Genomic DNA, 16,759 nt, shown 5'->3' with positions numbered 1-16,759 from the left:
TTAGCGGTGGGATTTTGCTGTACATGTACAGCCCAGAGCAGGAAGAAGTTAAAGGGGTTTGACACTTTACTTCATGTTTTTTGTAATCTGTGTGTAAATGTGGGGGGCAAGATAATAGGTAATTTGCTATTATTCATCTATTAATAGTTCTGCTCTGCTTCTTGATATGTGAAGTGAAGCCTCCTGTCTTTTACCTCATAAGCCAGACATTCCTCTCCATAAAATGGCTGCAGATGGAGGGTCATGTGATCTCTGTCTGTCCATGAGCAATTGCCAGATAGAGATCACATGACCCTCCATCTGTGGCCATTTTATGGACAGGAATGTCTGGCTTATGAGGAAAAAGACAGGAGGCTTCACTTCACATATCAAGAAACTGGTGCAGAACTTTTAATAGATTATATTAGTAAATTACCTAGTATCCTGCACCCAACACTTATACACACATTACAAAAACATGAGGTTAAGTGGTCAACCCCTTTAAGGCCATTTTAAGCTATGTTCTTAAGAGGTTCATAAACACTCTTACTCATGAGTATTTAATAACATTGCATTTATTAACACTGGAAAAGGGTTGGCTGCTTTTTTTATCCTGTTTACATTTGTTGGTCTTGACAGTGCTGAATATCATGTTATTTGATTTTTGGAATAAAAGGTATGTTTTAAATACATACCCTTCAGACCCCTTCGACCCTTTCGTATTGTATAATCAGTGGTTCAATACCTGCCAAAGGTTTCAACAAGGTGTTGAAGGTTCTGAAAAGTTCCCTATAACGGGGATGCCTTATGACATCATTCCAATACATGGGGCTAGGCTATTATAGTAGATATAGTCCACTCCTTTCTGACAAAAGCTGCAGAATGGTTCTAATATTTCAAGCCATTTTAGCAGAGAAAGATGCAATCAAGTATACATTTACTCTATAGTGGCCACTACTGGGGAAATGCAGTACTACTACTATATGAAATAGAAAGGCCTTATTGAAATAGAATCCTATATATAAAAAAAAGGAAAGATACAAAACCTTTTTAGTAAAAGCATTTTATGAATCATTTAATGATTTATTGTATTAATTAAGTACAGTATTTTGACAGAAAAATACTAAAAGAGAGCCAAAACCAGCTTAATGAAGGACTACGTAGCTACTTTATACAGAATAAAAAAGATTATAAATATTACATGGAAAATGCATACTACTCACCCCCTGTCCAGTGCTGTTCTGCAGTAAGATTTGTTTAGTATATCTTAGAAGTGCAGCGTTTTTTTTCGAGAAATAAAACTTTGAAAAATATGTAAATTAGCCAGAGGAGCTCTGCTAAGCGCCTCTTGGCTCCTCCAATTAGTAATTATTCATGGCTTTCAACCCTGCTATGGTTGCGCCAGAAGTGCAGTGGGAGAACCGGGGACATCACCGGCTCTCTGACCGCTTTGTAGACAGAGCCAGCCAGTCAGAGAGCCATGAATAATTTCCAATTGGAGGAGCCAAGAGGTGCTCGGCAGAGCGCCTCAGACTAATTTACATATTTGTAAAAGCTTTATTTCTAGTACACGCTGCACTTCTAAGATATACTAAAAGAAGCTTACTGCAGATTGTCACGGGACAGCGAGTGAGTAGTAAGCATCTACCATCAGGTATTCTGATGGTAGATGTCCTTTAAGGTCTACGAGATTATTTTCTGGGCATGCTTTGTACAGCAAGCAGATAAGTTGTGATATCATCAGTTTTTAATAGTGGGTGCAAAGATGGTGTTTTTGTCTACTGTTTGTCCATGTTTTGTAATGTCAAAGAGGTTACATTAGGAAGTGTCAGTCTTTTATCAAGCTTATTGCCACAGAGTAAGTGCAGGACATAGTACTTTATTATTTTATTTAGGTAGGATGCCATATGAGGAGATTTATCGGAAGTCTGAGTGCAGAACTATTCTATTAGGCTTATTGCCACAGAGTAAGTGCAGGACTATTCTATCAGGACTATTCTATGCAGAACTATTCTATCAGGACTATTCTATGCAGAACTATTCTATCAGGACTATTCTATGTAGAACTATTCTATCAGGACTATTCTATGTAGAACTATTCTATCAGGATTATTGCCTGTAAGTATTGTCCTGTAAGTGCAGGACATAGTACTTTATTATTTTATTTAGATAGGATGCCATAGGAGGAGATTTATCGGAAGTCTGAGTGCAGAACTATTCTATTAGGCTTATTGCCACAGAGTAAGTGCAGGACTATTCTATCAGGACTATTCTATGCAGAATTATTCTATCAGGACTATTCTATGCAGAACTATTCTATCAGGACTATTCTATGTAGAACTATTCTATCAGGCTTATTGCCTGTAAGTATTGTCCTGTAAGTGCAGGACATAGTACTTTATTATTTTATTTAGATAGGATGCCATAGGAGGAGATTTATCAGAAATCTGAGTGCAGAACTATTCTAGTTGCTCATGGCAACCAATCAGAGCTCAGCTTTAATTTTCCCACAGCTGTTTATAAAATTAAAGCTGAGCTCTGATTAGTTTCCATGGGCACCTAGAAGAGTTTTACTCCTGACACTTGTGATAAATATGTTGTGATAACTTGGTTTAATGTTGATCTCTACTTTTCTCTCTCTCTATATAAATTATGCTACCGCCTATGGGAAGAACTGGCGAAGGAATAATAATTGTGTGCTAATATAGACTGACATGAGATGAGGCAAAAAGAGGGCTAAGGGAGGAATGTGAAATGTTATATTTGTCTCTGGACAAATATTAATGCTGAGCAGGAGAAGATTTGTCAGATAATTTTTATAAAAATCTTTGATGTTCTTCAGTGCAATACTGGCATCCATAGCGCTTAGCTCTTTTGCCGAAGCAATTAATGATCTTTTCTGTTCATATGGCTTTTGCAAAGCCAACTTGATTTCTGTCACGGTCAAACACTGTGTAGTACCGACCAATAAAGACATCACCCAAGATCCAGAAAGGTCCTGCAGGTGGTCGTATATCCACTCCCATGAAACCACTAAGGCATATGGTCTTCTCCATCTTTGAGATCTGTATAGACATAATATAAAACAATACTTTATGCAGAACTATGCTTGTTACTGTGGTGTTTGTCACACTGTTTATGTTTTTGCAATGATTGTGTTCATCTCAATGTTATTTTAGAATAAAATATGTTAATAATGCAAATATATTAAGACCCTTAAAGGGAACCTGTCACCAGGTTTTACCCCATTAAACTACCAGCCACCTCATGAAGGGTATGAAATGTTCTTTTGAGAATTCCCTGTTTTATCTGAAATCTCATCTGTTTAACTACAAAAAGTTTCCACCAGAGTCAGGCAAGTATGACTTTTCTCATATAATTTTTACATGAGATGAGTCAATTTTAGTGGGTGCCTGGGGTAGTGTCTGTTCAGATGCCCATATATATATAGTTCTATAGAAAGATAACAATCTCATCTTTCAGATCACTTGTTATTCTGTGATTTATAGAACTGGACATAGAGGCAGTTAAAAAATAGGTAGTAACTGGATCTTTATCTGCAATTTACATTACTACTATGTTTTTAGCTGCCTGTATCTCTGGTTCTGTAGCTCACAAAGCCATAAGATGTAACCTGGGGCCCGGGGTGTTAGAGATGATGGGGCAGATTTATCAAGCAGTCTGAAAGTCAGAATATTTCCAATTGCCCATGGCAACCAATCACAGCTCCCCTTTAAAATATTCATGAGCACTGGTGAAATGAAAGCTGAGCTGTGATTGGTTGCCATGGGCAACTGGAAATATTCTGACTTTCAGACTGCTTGATAAATCTGCCCCGATGTGTCAGGGCGTGCTGACGTTTTGACACATTACCAAGGCTGCTGAGGCGGGAAAGACCTCTTCATTCTGGTGACTTACCTACATTGAAAGAACTGTACGGAGGAGACATAGAGGTGAAGTGTGGGCAGCTCCTCTGCGGCTAAGACTGACATGCAAATGGTGTGAATGCAAGCACCATGCCACAGCCCAAATACTGAGGAAGGCCAATGCCCTCTACAGGTGGCAGCTGATTAACTGCTGCAAACCGGCGCTCCTATTCGCCAGCGACTGTGAGTGTAAGTGTCAGATGCTACAAAGCCAACGGTGAGTTTAGCTGCTGAGTACAAGCGTCCTGGACCTGGTAGGACACGATCCAGCAGGAGGAGCGGAATTATATATTTTGCAGCAACCAGGGATACCATTGTAAGAATCCACTATTACCATATAAAAGAGGACTTCATAAGAAATCTAAGAAGAAAGGAAACATTGCCAGAGAAATTTCAAAACATCAAAGTTTTTAATGATGTCTCCCCAGTAACACTAGCCAGACGGGAATTTAATGCAATCACCACAATTCTTCAGCAAAACAACATTCAATACAATTGAGTTTTCCCCTGAAATTAATATTTCAAAAAGAGACAGTTACACATGTGCGTACTACACTATAGTATGCAGAGAACTTATTTATAGTCTAGGGATGGCTAAAAGAGTGAACGGAATAGATCATCTGCCCTTAATGTAGGACAGAAAAAACTCTTATCTTTAAAATGCTACCAGGGGCAGGCTTCTAGGTATTATAGAACCAAAGACAGGGGTTTCTCATGTGATACTGCCCCTGCAACCACTAAATGTAACTCATCTAATGTGAAAATGGGATGAGAAGAGTCAAATTTGCCTTACTTTGGGGGTAGATGTTTTATAGGTTAACACGTGAGATTCCACATAAAAGAAGCAGCTCTTAGAAAGGACGTTTCATTCCCTATCTGATGGCACACTGTGGGGGTCATTTACTAAGGGCCCGATTCGCGTTTTCCCGACGTGTTACCTGAATATTTCCGATTTACTCCGATTTTCCCTGAATTGCTTTTGGCGCACACGATCGGATTGTGGCGCATCAGCGCTGGCATGCACGCGACGGAAATCAGGGGGCGTGGCCGAACGAAAACCCGACGGATTCGGTAAAACCGCCGCATTTAAAAAAAAATGTGTCGCGAAAATTGCACTTACCTTCACCAGGTATAGGCCGGTGAATTTCAGGGCATTCCAGCGGGCCTCGGCGGACTTCAGCGCAGCAGCGACATCTGGTGAACGGAGGAGGAACTGCCTTAGTGAATCCCGGCTGGACCCGAATCCACCGCAGAGAACGCGCTGCCGGATGGCGAATGGGCCGGGTAAGTAAATCTGCCCCTCTGTTTTGTAAAAGCCTGGTGACAGGTGCTTTTTAAATGTATGTATGTAAAAGTATGCACATATGTATAGAAGACTTTAAAATATAATTATTGTGTATATTTAGTAGTAAAAATTGATCATTGACCTTTCCATAAAAGAAACCATACAGTACTAATTGGTTCACTATTTGCCCTTCCATCTCTCTTATTTCTTGTTCACTCTCTTTAGCATTAGCAGGTCAAACATCCCCTCTACATGATCTCCGGGCCAATTCTTCCCTTGCTGGGATAACTCACTGGGAAATATAGATAAAAATTTTTGTGGGGTTCTTACCTTCAGCACATAGTCTTCTCCAGTAAGATTGTACTGCACTCCACCCAGGATAAAGGAAATTGTGGGCAAAGATGACATAGTGTCACAGTCAACCATGTACTACAAAACAAGATAGATATATCCAATATTAATTTGTGTCCCAAACTAGGAGTCATGATTTTTATAAATTTGTACAAGAATATAGAATAATGGAGAATTAATTATGAAATAAGACTCACTTCGCCATTGAACAGTGGAAAAGCTCCTATAGCTGTGTGAAGGGCTTTGATTTCTTCAGCAGGACCTGTAATTAAAGAAGTCCCAGTGTCCACTATGGCCTGGCATCCGCCTTTGCAGAGTATCAGTTGGCTTCCAACGCTGACTCTAAAAAGAAAACTAACCAGTGAGAAAATGTGATTCTTTTTACATGGATTTACTCTATGAATGAATATGTTGATCGTTGCAGCATTACCAATGGACGTAGAGTGGAATGGTCCAGACAGGAATAGGAGTGCTCCAGTTGCAGAGAGAATGCCATGGGTGCACCAAGTGCCCCATTAATATGCAGATTTCAATAGGAATTTCTCAAACACAATTTACCGTATATACTCGAGTATAAGCCGACCCAAGTATAAGCCGAGGCCCCTAATTTTACCACAAAAACCTGGTAAAACCTATATATTTTTTACTCGAGTATAAGCCGAGTTTGGGTTTTCAGCACATTTTTTTGTGCTGAAAAACTAGGCTTATACTCGAGTATATAAGGTAATAGACACAAATAAAAAATGATATGTTGGAAATCACATTTTAATTTTTCTTCAATAGGCTGGAGGAGGTGGCCTTTTTTTAAAGGTGACACTTTTGTTTTCTTGTTTTGTTACTAAAATAATCTGTTTCATTTTTTACAGAAGGCACGGAGCTTGCAAAGTGGAGAGAATACCAGTAAATTATTTTTTATTTTATATAGCGTAATATGAACAAAACATAAATAAATAGCAGTTTTATCTCAACTTTCTCTGCTACTTTTAAAGTCATTTGTTACCCTAAACATCCATCCCTGAAGTATCCCAGGCAAAGCAATGTTTAGTATGTGTAGATTTTGTAATATACAAAACCTTTTTTGCTTAATGTGCAGCCTATTTGTATGGATCTTTGTCTCACAAGTACTGTAAAATGTAAAAGTAGATAGGGCTGAAGTAAAACATGTTAAAATTGGTGGGTGAGGCTAATTTATAATATTAGGTGTAATTTTTTCTGATTAACCAGTTAAGGACCTGGCACTTTCCTGTTTTTTCATTTCCATTTTTTATTCCCCACCTTCAAAAATCTATAACTTTTTTATTTTTACACGTAAAGAGCTGTGTGATGGCTTGTTTTCTGCGTAACAAATTGCACTTCATAGTGATGGTATTCAATATTCCAAGCCATGTACTGGGAAGTGGGAAAAAAATTCCAAATGCAGTGAAAATGGTGAAAAAACACATTTGCGCCATTTTCTTGTGGGCTTGGATATTACGTCTTTCACTGAGCACCCCAAATGACATGTCTACTTTATTCTTTGGGTTGGTATGATTAAGGGGATACCAAATTTGTATAGGTTTTATAATGTTTTATACTTTTACAAAAATTAAAACCTCCTGTGCAAAGAATTTTTTTGATTTTGCCATCTTTTGGTGCTAATAACTTTTTTATACTTTGTTGTACAGAGCTGTGGGTGGTGTCATTTTGTGCGACATTTGATAATATTTTCAATGATATCATTTTTAGGACTGTACAACCTTTTGATCACTTTTATAGATTTTTTTTATATTTTTCAAAATGGCAAAAAAGTGCCATTTTTTACTTTGGCCGCTATTTTCCATTACGGGGTTAAATGCATTGAAAAAACGTTAATATATTTTGATAGATTGGGCATTTTCGGACGCGTCGATACCTGTGTGATTTTTACGTTTTATTTATATTTATGTCAGTTCTAGGGAAAGGGGGGTGATTTGAATTTTTAGGTTTTTTTATTATGATTTTTATTTTTACTATTTTTCAGACTCCCTAGGGTACTTTAACCCTAGGTTGTCTTATCGATCCTATCATATACAGGCGGTCCCCTACTTAAGAACACTCGACTTACATACGACCCATAGTTACAAACGGACCTCTGGATATTGGTAATTTCTTGTACTTTAGTCCTAGGCTACAATAAACAGCTGAAACAGTTATAAAATGTGTCTGTAATGAAGCTTTAGTGTTAATCCTGATTCTTATGACAACCCAACATTTTTAAAATCCAATTGTCACAGAGACCAAAAAAGTTCTGGCTGGGATTACAATGATAAAATATACAGTTCCGACTTACATACAAACTCAACTTAAGAACAAACCTCCAGACCCTCCAGACGTCACGGGGAGCGACGATCCTAGGCAAGATGGCGGCGCCCATTCTTTGCCAGCAGCGATCGCTGTGATAACGCCCCCAATATGCAGCAAAGACTTACCGGCTATGGAGAGGGCTCAGCCCGGGAGCCCTGTCCATGCAGCGGGACCCGACCGCCGCCGTGAATACATGGCGAGCGGTCGTGAACCAGTTAACAAACATAGCAATGGACTGAGGCTCCAAAAACACATTCAGTGTCTTGTAGGAGGTCTACTGCTGCTGTGGCAGTTAGAAGCTGAGCCGTGATTGGTTGCTGTTCGGCCTCTGGTCATTAATATGAGCTCTGAGCTTTGAGGGCTACTACAAGCAACGAGTAGAAGACAACTTATTTGTGAGGTAAGATGGATAGGAATACAGAGATAGGGGAAGGTTTATCAACAATGTCTGAGGTAAAACTGTTCCAGTTGCCCATTTAAATCAATCAGAGATCAGCTATAATTTTATAAACAACTGTGGGAAAATGAAAATGGGCTCTAGTAGACACTACTGATAAATTTCCCCATAGACAAAGTGAGAGTTGGGGACAGAGTCTGAAAGAGGCTGCCAGCGACAGACAGTCACTGAAAGAGACTGACACAGACAGTCACTGAAAGTGACTGCCAGCGACAGACAGTCACTGAAAGAGACTGCCAGCGATAGAGACTGCCTGCAACAGACAATCACTAAAAGAGACTACCTGTGACAGAGACGTCAAAAATGTTTATAAAAAAAAGTGGGACGGTCGGTGTAGAAGCGAAACCCATGGCAGCTGTGCTGGTCAATGTGGATGGATGCCTGCACTTAATGATTCCTCCTGGCTTAGATGGTAAAATATCTTCCAGAGAAGAACAATGGACACAAGTGGTGTCCTGATTATATTAGGTGCAAACACATCCATTCACACCCACAGTAATGCTCTAGGAATTCTCCTAACTTGGATCAGATGCAGGACCTTGGAGGTGTTCTAGCTCTTCAATAGGAAGTCGTAGGGTCAGGATTCTGGTCTCACTGGATCCGGACAAATCCCTGGATGACATTGAGACCAGACATGACCCACTTACTATACTTCCATTGACAGTTATTTATATCTCTGTGTCCAAGAATGAAAAACCAATTGAGACACGGGTGTGCAATGCCCTGGCTATCCAGATTCCAAAAAATTTATTTGGCCTTGGGCTCGGATGGATCATAACTCCATAATTTTCAATAACTGACATATTAGTTATACAAGCTCATGGGATTTTTATGATCCTTTGTCTAAAAAGTGGAGTGGAAGGAAAGCTTGCTGTCAGCAGTACTATAGAGGTGTTAGTTGAGAACTAGGGACCCTATTCAGTCTTGGAAGTGGGTCTTTCGAGATTTCATTAATTATTCAAGATAAGGCTAGGAGGGATTGTGAGACATTGATGAACCAGCCAAAACTTGCCATGTGATCCCCCCCTACTCCATGTCATGTATGTTTCTATATTTCATTAGGTGGATTATCTGTTGCTTCTCTGTTGCACAGATCTGAATATCTAGCCATTTGACTTTCTGCTAAAATGTCCCAAAATATAAAAAAAAAGTCACATGAAAAGTCACAAAAGAAAAGTCACCTTCTATGTGGTGTGATTTTCTGTGCGACTTTTTATTTAAAAAAAAAGTAATAAATTAGGTGCAAAATGTGCACTAAACCACGTCCACAAAACGAAATAGGCAAAAAATGGTGAAAAAGGGCTTGAAACAGACAAGAAATAATGTACAATGGCCAAAATAGTTGCATAGCTCGGTAAAATATTCCAAAAAAAGCATAGGAAGGAAATATCGGACCCAAAGTAAGAAATAATTAGAATGGAAAAGAACTTACTCATCTGCCTTGATCTGCCAGAAAGCCATACGAGTTACATTCAAGTAATGGAAGTCCCCTGTGTAGTACTTAGAGTCTGTGCCTCCAAAAAGAAGTTCACCTCCAGACAGAGCTGTGGGATCTCTTCAGCAAATAAAACATTTAACAGTTAAGTTCAAAAATAGGCTTTCAATCAACTGTTTCTTAAAGTTGATAAACCACTACCACTACTAAACATGACCTTGCAGATCATGTTTGTTTCATGGCCCAGGTTGGTGGCATCATGCAGAAAATAAACTTTGAAGTGAGTGTAAATGTGTTATATAAAGTCAAGGAGGTGGAAACTTTAACACTGAAATCAAGTTATCTTTTCCTGAGAAAGCCCCCTTCTCTGTAATTGATGGTCCTGCACCCAGAAACATCAGTAACCAGATCTCCTGCAGTCTGGTGAATGATGTAAGTCACAGGAGGAGGTGTTCAGAGGTAGGGAGAGCTTGACTTTACATTTCCCTTCAAAGCTGATTTTCTGGGTGATGGGACCATGCTGGCCAGTGAAAGAAACATGATCTGTAAGATGTAAAGCTGCTTTAAATGAATTTCCAACATTCAACAATTGCTTTAACAGTAAAATAATCATATGTTCTTGCATCTAGGATGTGGGGCTAAATGACTTTCATGTTTTATAAGGCTCATTCTTCCTGGCTGAGTCACGTGATCGGCAAAGCAAATTGTTGATTCAAATAGCATTATATGTGTGGCCAGATGCTGAAATCTTGTATCAAAAAATAAATGGGGAAACTGACTTTTTTGGTTCACACAAAGAATGATTCAGCCAGAGAGATTTTTTACCACTTTACCAAATACCTCCACATTCCCTGCATGTAGCTATCGGAGGAAACATTTTAAAAAAACATTCATGATTCTGGAAGGCTGGTGACTCTTTCAAATGATAGCCGTATTACTTGTCATCAAGCTTTCCTAAAAGAATAAAGGTAACCTAGTCAGGTTGTTTAGGTTCAAGGATAATTCAACAAACTAAATCTATGGTGAAGAAAAGCACTACCATAAGCTACCGGTTACAGTCACCCTGGCACCCAGAGCAAGAGGCCATGGCTGCCAGCAGTGCTTCATCTTCATTCAGTATATTATCCTTAAAATAATATTTTACAATTTATGGTGATATTGCAAAATACCTACATTAGCAAAAGCTGGAATCAGGGCATGCCAAGAGAATATAAATGCTCCCACCAGCTGCCTGCCACTGTGAACGCAGATTAAGAATCTAAAACAATTACAGCACTTAAAATATCAGGTTAAATTAGATGAGGTTTTTTAGTCATTTAGTGTTTGTGTGTATAATATTTACACTAACTATGATGGGACAGAACTGCAAGTGAGAGCTCACTAAATAGATCATACTTTTATTTAACATGCAGTCTATGGATTTTCTTATTGCGGCATGTCTCTCTCCCTTCTGAACTGCTGCCAAGCTGATTAGTACCTGCCAGTGCGTTATTATATCTTTACTGGATCAGAACAGCAGGTACATTGACTGAGACCAAGAACTGGCACCCAAAACTTACTATCCAAGTAGAGATATAGAAATAGCCTCTAAGCATGAAAATGACTGTGAACCTATTATACATAATGTACACAAACAATTATAAAATATATACAACATTGTTTATCTAGTAACCTACAGTATCTGAAAAAACTGTGCTTGTTGCCTACTGCAACCAATCAGAACAGTTCTTGCATTTTCTAAGAGCAGTTAAAAGAAATAAAAGCCTCAGCAGTATAGATTTGTATTATCTTCTGTTCTGAACAGCAGTAGTGGTGTCCTTGGCCAACAATGGGTTACTTACAGCATCTTTGATTTTAACATAAAAAATAGCACATTTAGAGCATAGGGGAGAAAAACTGTTCTAGTTGCTAAAGGCAACTAATCAGATCTCAGCTTTTATTGCACTTCTGGTAAATCTCCCCCTATAGCAGCGATGGCGAACCTTTTAGCAGCTGAGTGCCCAAACTGCAACCCAAAACCCTGCTTGTTTATCGTGAGGTGCCAACCAAAAATTAAAGCAGTAACATATTGCTCCCTGTTAAACAACTTTCAATCATATTGGCCTACTGAGGACATCAACATAGTAGAAAGATGGAAAATTTTCATCATTTTAGCTTCTTTCCAGTGTCCCTCTGTGCACAGAGAATTGTGGGGCCAGCAGAAGGTTTTCCAAAAATAATTCAACCCTGTCTAATTCTCCCTCTTCCTACAGTCCCAAGTAGCGAAGTAAGTATCAAAATATGACTGAAAGCAGCAACTTTTAAGTTTCTTGGAACTGCAGGAAGATTCTTTGAGTCCTGTCTGGTGTGCTGAAGCGATGGCCCGTGTGCCCACAAAAGGGCTCTGAGTGCCGCCTCTGGCACCCGGGTCATAGGTTCGCCACCACTGCCCTATAGCATGAAAAATGAATAACTAGAACTTAAAAAATATACCTCACCTGTTTAAATAAAATGAGAATACATTCTTATCAACCAATTTCTGATTCATCATGTTATCGAACAGTGGTAGAACTCCATCCACTGAAATATTAGGATACCCCATTCCAAGGATCCCGTCAAATTTAGCAGCAACAAAAACAAATCCAGGCTGCTTTACTGCTTCGGCAAATGTCTGGTTTACAATTTGTAGATCTCCAATCTGTAGAGAGGATGAATATAACATCAATTGTAGTATTGAGATAATCAATTAAATGAAAAAGCTTTGGAAAAGGGTTTATTGCTGTGGACTACTTGTGGGTATCTACAACATTATAATTGTACCCCTTGTACCAGCTGTAGGGTCATGTAAGAATTTCATATTGCATTATTTAGCTATTAAATTGTAATAAACAGTGTATAGCACTGTTATGTAGTAATTTTTGGTTGTATTATTTCTGTATTACATAAACTTCTATAGGGACCACATTGTGATTGCACTTCTCTTGCTAACATCTCGTAGTACAGAAATAGAATTTTCATTGTAGTAATTGGCATTATATGAATTGTATGGTAGGTATTTTAATTGCCTGTATAATATGTGTAGAGAAGTGCTTTAGTATAGATCGAGAGTCCAGAGTTTATAAAAGGCACCTCTTCTTTTCCTAGAATTCTTAGTGGAACATGCATTTCCTTATATAATATAATGTCATTTGCCTGGAATGAAACATAGCTTTTTATCTACCATTCTATGGGGCACATGTACATTTGTTTTGGCTTGGCTTTTGTTTTCTTTTTTTTGTGACTTTTTGTGGCTCAGTTCCATTCACAGTTTGCCATAAGTGAATTTTCTGCAGTGTTCCCAATGTTATCATCATCGAATAAACAGATGTGGAAGATGCTACTTTTTAACAAAAAGTTGCAAATAAGTCACAAATTTGACTTGTGGAAGGTGTAGGAAATAGTTTAGAGCTGATTGCAACTTTTTAGGGACTTTTTTGTGACTTTTGTTCAGAAAGTCACACATTCACTAAAGACCTTGTCTTTCACTTGTATTAAAAAGTAAAAATGCATAAGGCAGAAGTAATCCAAAACACAACGCCAAACATAAGATACATGTGACCACTTATGCCTTTGAAATATACAGTAGGTATAGGAACCCTACATTCTTTTCCCCAAACACCTCTGGCTGGTACCAAAACATTTACATTCCCCCCTTAACGTGCTTTCAGAAGAGGCAGCCTTGGCTGGAAAACAACATTTCAAGCTGTTTTAGTCAGAAGCCACTAAACCATATCATGTAGCATAATGATTACAATTAATAATGTATGCCAGGCAGCCGTCCATTGTAATTTTCACCACCTCAGCCTCTGGAAAAAATATCCATCTTTATTTAATTATGGGAAGCTGATTCACCACAGCAATGAGTGCTCCAGAGCTCTTCATCAGTGATCGGAACTATGAAAAAAGTGAGCTTTTACTGCTAGGCCTATTTCTTCCAATGTAAAATAAATCCTCCAGCAGTACACCACTGCAAACTCTCCAAATCAGCTCAAAACTCGATAGCATGCAAGAAGATTATATTCTTTTACCTTTATCCTAAACTGCAACGACTATTTCATGTTGTCAAAAGAAGGTTAGTAAAAATAATAACATATGTATTGGAGAGTAGCCCCCATCCATTTTTGTTACCCAGAAGCATATATCGGTCTTGATGTGGCCAACCTTGATACCAATTCCATCATTATTAGGGTGCAACTGAGAAGATGAAACTTAAAATACTGTAAATGGACTCACAGTGATGGTATCCTGACTCAAATATCCAGTGAGACTTCCAGTTCCATATTGTATTGAAAACTTTGTGTCATTCCTCATGTAAGTGCTAGAGGCTCCAGAATTGTATCTTTTGTGAAACCCTATAATGTAGCAGATGGAAAAAGTGACTATTACTTCAATACCACATGTACTTGACCTGATGTTGCAGTAGAAACTTACTAAATTCATTACTCCACCTATGCTGTAGAAATTGTAAATTGACCTTTAATTTTAATTTAAATTGACCTCGTACATTAGCACACGAAATTTTTATGGGTCTTTAATATATGCATAAAGGGTCTTTGAATGCCATCATTAATGTATGATTTTACAGGTTGTAGGTATACAAATGGAAGTAATAACCACATCTACAACAACATTAACAGGTACCCCCATACAGTTTTCATGGCTTGGAAACTGAACATGTTTAACCTTTTTAACCTTTTTAAAGGGATGTTCGCATCACGACATTCACATTTAATTAATCTGCCACATATAAAATTTGCATGTTATTAAAAAAATGTACCTGGGTGAATATAATTTCCAATAAATGTTGTCATATTAAAAACCAGATAGCTGCCCTTGGATACGACCACCACCACACTCTTCCAGTAGAGGCCAGGGATGCACTATTGAGGCACCTGGCCACCTCACTTTAGTGTTCATTAACAAAGGACAACTGCAAGACATGCAGTAACTCCTGGACATTTCATATGCAAAAACTATTTGTTTGTTTGTGCAATCCCTCCGGCAGCATTGGTCGTATCCAAGGACAACAATCTCTTTTCTAAGGCACCACAAGGCTACAATTGCGGGAAATTATCTTCACAAAGGTATATTTTTTATTAACATGCAATTGAAGAAATGTATGTATATGGTAGATGCATTAAATTAAATGTGAATATCCATATGGGAATACCGGTTTAACCCCTACGGGACGCAGCCTCTTTTGGCCTTAAGGACGCGGCCCCATTCTTCAAATCTGACCTGTGTCACTATAAGTGGTTATAGTTTTGGAACGCTATGAGATATCCAGGGGATTTTGAGATTGTTTTCTCGTGACACATTGTACTTCAAATTAGTTTAAAAATTTGGATGAAATCTTTTGTATTTAGTTATGAAAAAAAACAAAATTTGGCAAAAATTTGGAAAAATTCTTTATTTTCAACGTTCTAAATTCTCTACTTTTGATGCAGATAGTCATAGCTCCCAAATAAATTCATAACTTACATTTCCCAAGTGTTTGCTTTATGCTGGCATGGTTTTTTAAGATTCCACATATTTTACTAGAATGTTCTGAGGCTCAGAATTTAGGTATCATTTTTCACATTTTTTGTAAAATCACCAAAACCTGTATTTAGATGGACCTGCTCAACTTCTAATTGTCACTGAGAGGCCTAAATAATAGTGAGACTCGTAAATTACCCCATTGTGGAAACTACACACCTCAACGTATGAAAAACCACTTTTAAGAAGTTTGTTAACGCTTTACGTGTTTTATAGGGGTTAAAACAAAATGGAGGTGCAATCTCCAAATTGTAATATTTTTTCACAATACACCCATTTTGGGTGGAAAATTAAACATTTACAATGGATTAAATGAATAAAGGCTCCACAAAGTTTGTTACCCAATCTCTCCCGAGTACACCGATACCCTATATGTGGTGGTAACCTGCTGTTTGGGCGCACGGCCGGGCATAGAAGGGAAGGAGGCGCCATCCAGATCAGATTTGCTATGTCACATTGTACAGGCTATAATTTTTTTCTTTTTTTTATTGTGGACCTATAGGGGCTTATTTCTTTTGCCACATGAGATGCACTTTTCTGGTACGTAATTTGGGGGAATCTATAGGCTAATTGGTGAGATTTTATTAACTCTTTGTTGGTGGAGGAAATGAAAATCATCACTTTTCAGGAAGATTTTTATGGGGTTTTTTTTTGGCTGTTTACCATACCATAAAAATAGTATATTATTTTTATTCTATGGGTCGCCACGATTACAAAAAGACCTCATCTATATAGATTTTTTATTTTTTTCCCATTTTTATTGCATAAAAAGTAATTTGGCAAAATTGTTGTTAATTTTAGCATCACTGTCTTTCATATGTATAACTTTTTTATTTTTCACCTCACAAATCTGTTTAAGGGCTTATTTTATGCGAGAATGATTGCTCTTTTTAGTGGTCTTATTTTAGATTGCGTAACTTTTTTAAATCACTTTTTTTAGAGCATTTTTGAAGGACATTAATAAAAAATCATCTTTTTCAGAGAGAGTTTTTTTAGGTTGTTTTTTACGGGGTTCACTTTGCGGATCTAATAACGATTCTGTTTTATTATACAGATTGTTACGGACGCAGGGATACCAAATATGTGGGGGTTTTGTGTATTTTATTCAATTGTACTGAATAAAAACTAATTTGGAGAAAATCTTATTCATTTTAGCATCACCATCTTTTTATATGCATAACTTTTTTATTTTTTGGCTGACAAATCTTGTTAGGGGCTTATTTTTTGCGAGAACAGTTGTTCTTTTTAGTGGGCTTATTTTAGAGTGCATACAATTTTTTAAATCACTTTTTAGAGCATTTTTTATAGGGTATTAATTAAAAATTATCTTTTTTCGGAACGTTTTTTGCGTTTTTTTCCTCCGGCGTTTACCGTGCGGGTCCAGTAACAATTCTGTTTTATTATGCAGATTGTTACGGACGCGGCAATACCAAATATGCGGGGTTTTT

The 16,759-nt window shown here is 37.8% G+C and overlaps 1 protein-coding gene across 1 annotated transcript in view; it reads right to left on the bottom strand.

Annotated features, from left to right (window-relative positions):
* Positions 1 to 1,026: 1,026 nt before the first annotated feature.
* Positions 1,027 to 16,759, bottom strand: part of LOC140063976 (cathepsin D-like) — a 61,902-nt gene continuing 46,169 nt past the window's right edge. Inside the window, exons 4-9 of the mRNA XM_072110322.1 lie at positions 14,007 to 14,125; positions 12,233 to 12,432; positions 9,753 to 9,875; positions 5,739 to 5,883; positions 5,521 to 5,619; positions 1,027 to 3,044 (exon numbers count right to left, since the gene is read on the bottom strand). Of these exons, the coding sequence (XP_071966423.1) occupies positions 2,883 to 3,044; positions 5,521 to 5,619; positions 5,739 to 5,883; positions 9,753 to 9,875; positions 12,233 to 12,432; positions 14,007 to 14,125 (848 nt within the window). The 3' untranslated portion in view covers positions 1,027 to 2,882. The remainder of the gene's footprint in view (positions 3,045 to 5,520; positions 5,620 to 5,738; positions 5,884 to 9,752; positions 9,876 to 12,232; positions 12,433 to 14,006; positions 14,126 to 16,759) is intronic.

This window comes from Engystomops pustulosus, chromosome 6 (genome assembly GCF_040894005.1).
Source record: "Engystomops pustulosus chromosome 6, aEngPut4.maternal, whole genome shotgun sequence".
In the NCBI taxonomy this organism is placed as follows: domain Eukaryota; kingdom Metazoa; phylum Chordata; class Amphibia; order Anura; family Leptodactylidae; genus Engystomops; species Engystomops pustulosus.
Note: the sequence above shows the minus strand (reverse complement) of the source record. Positions and strands in the feature narration are given on the sequence as shown.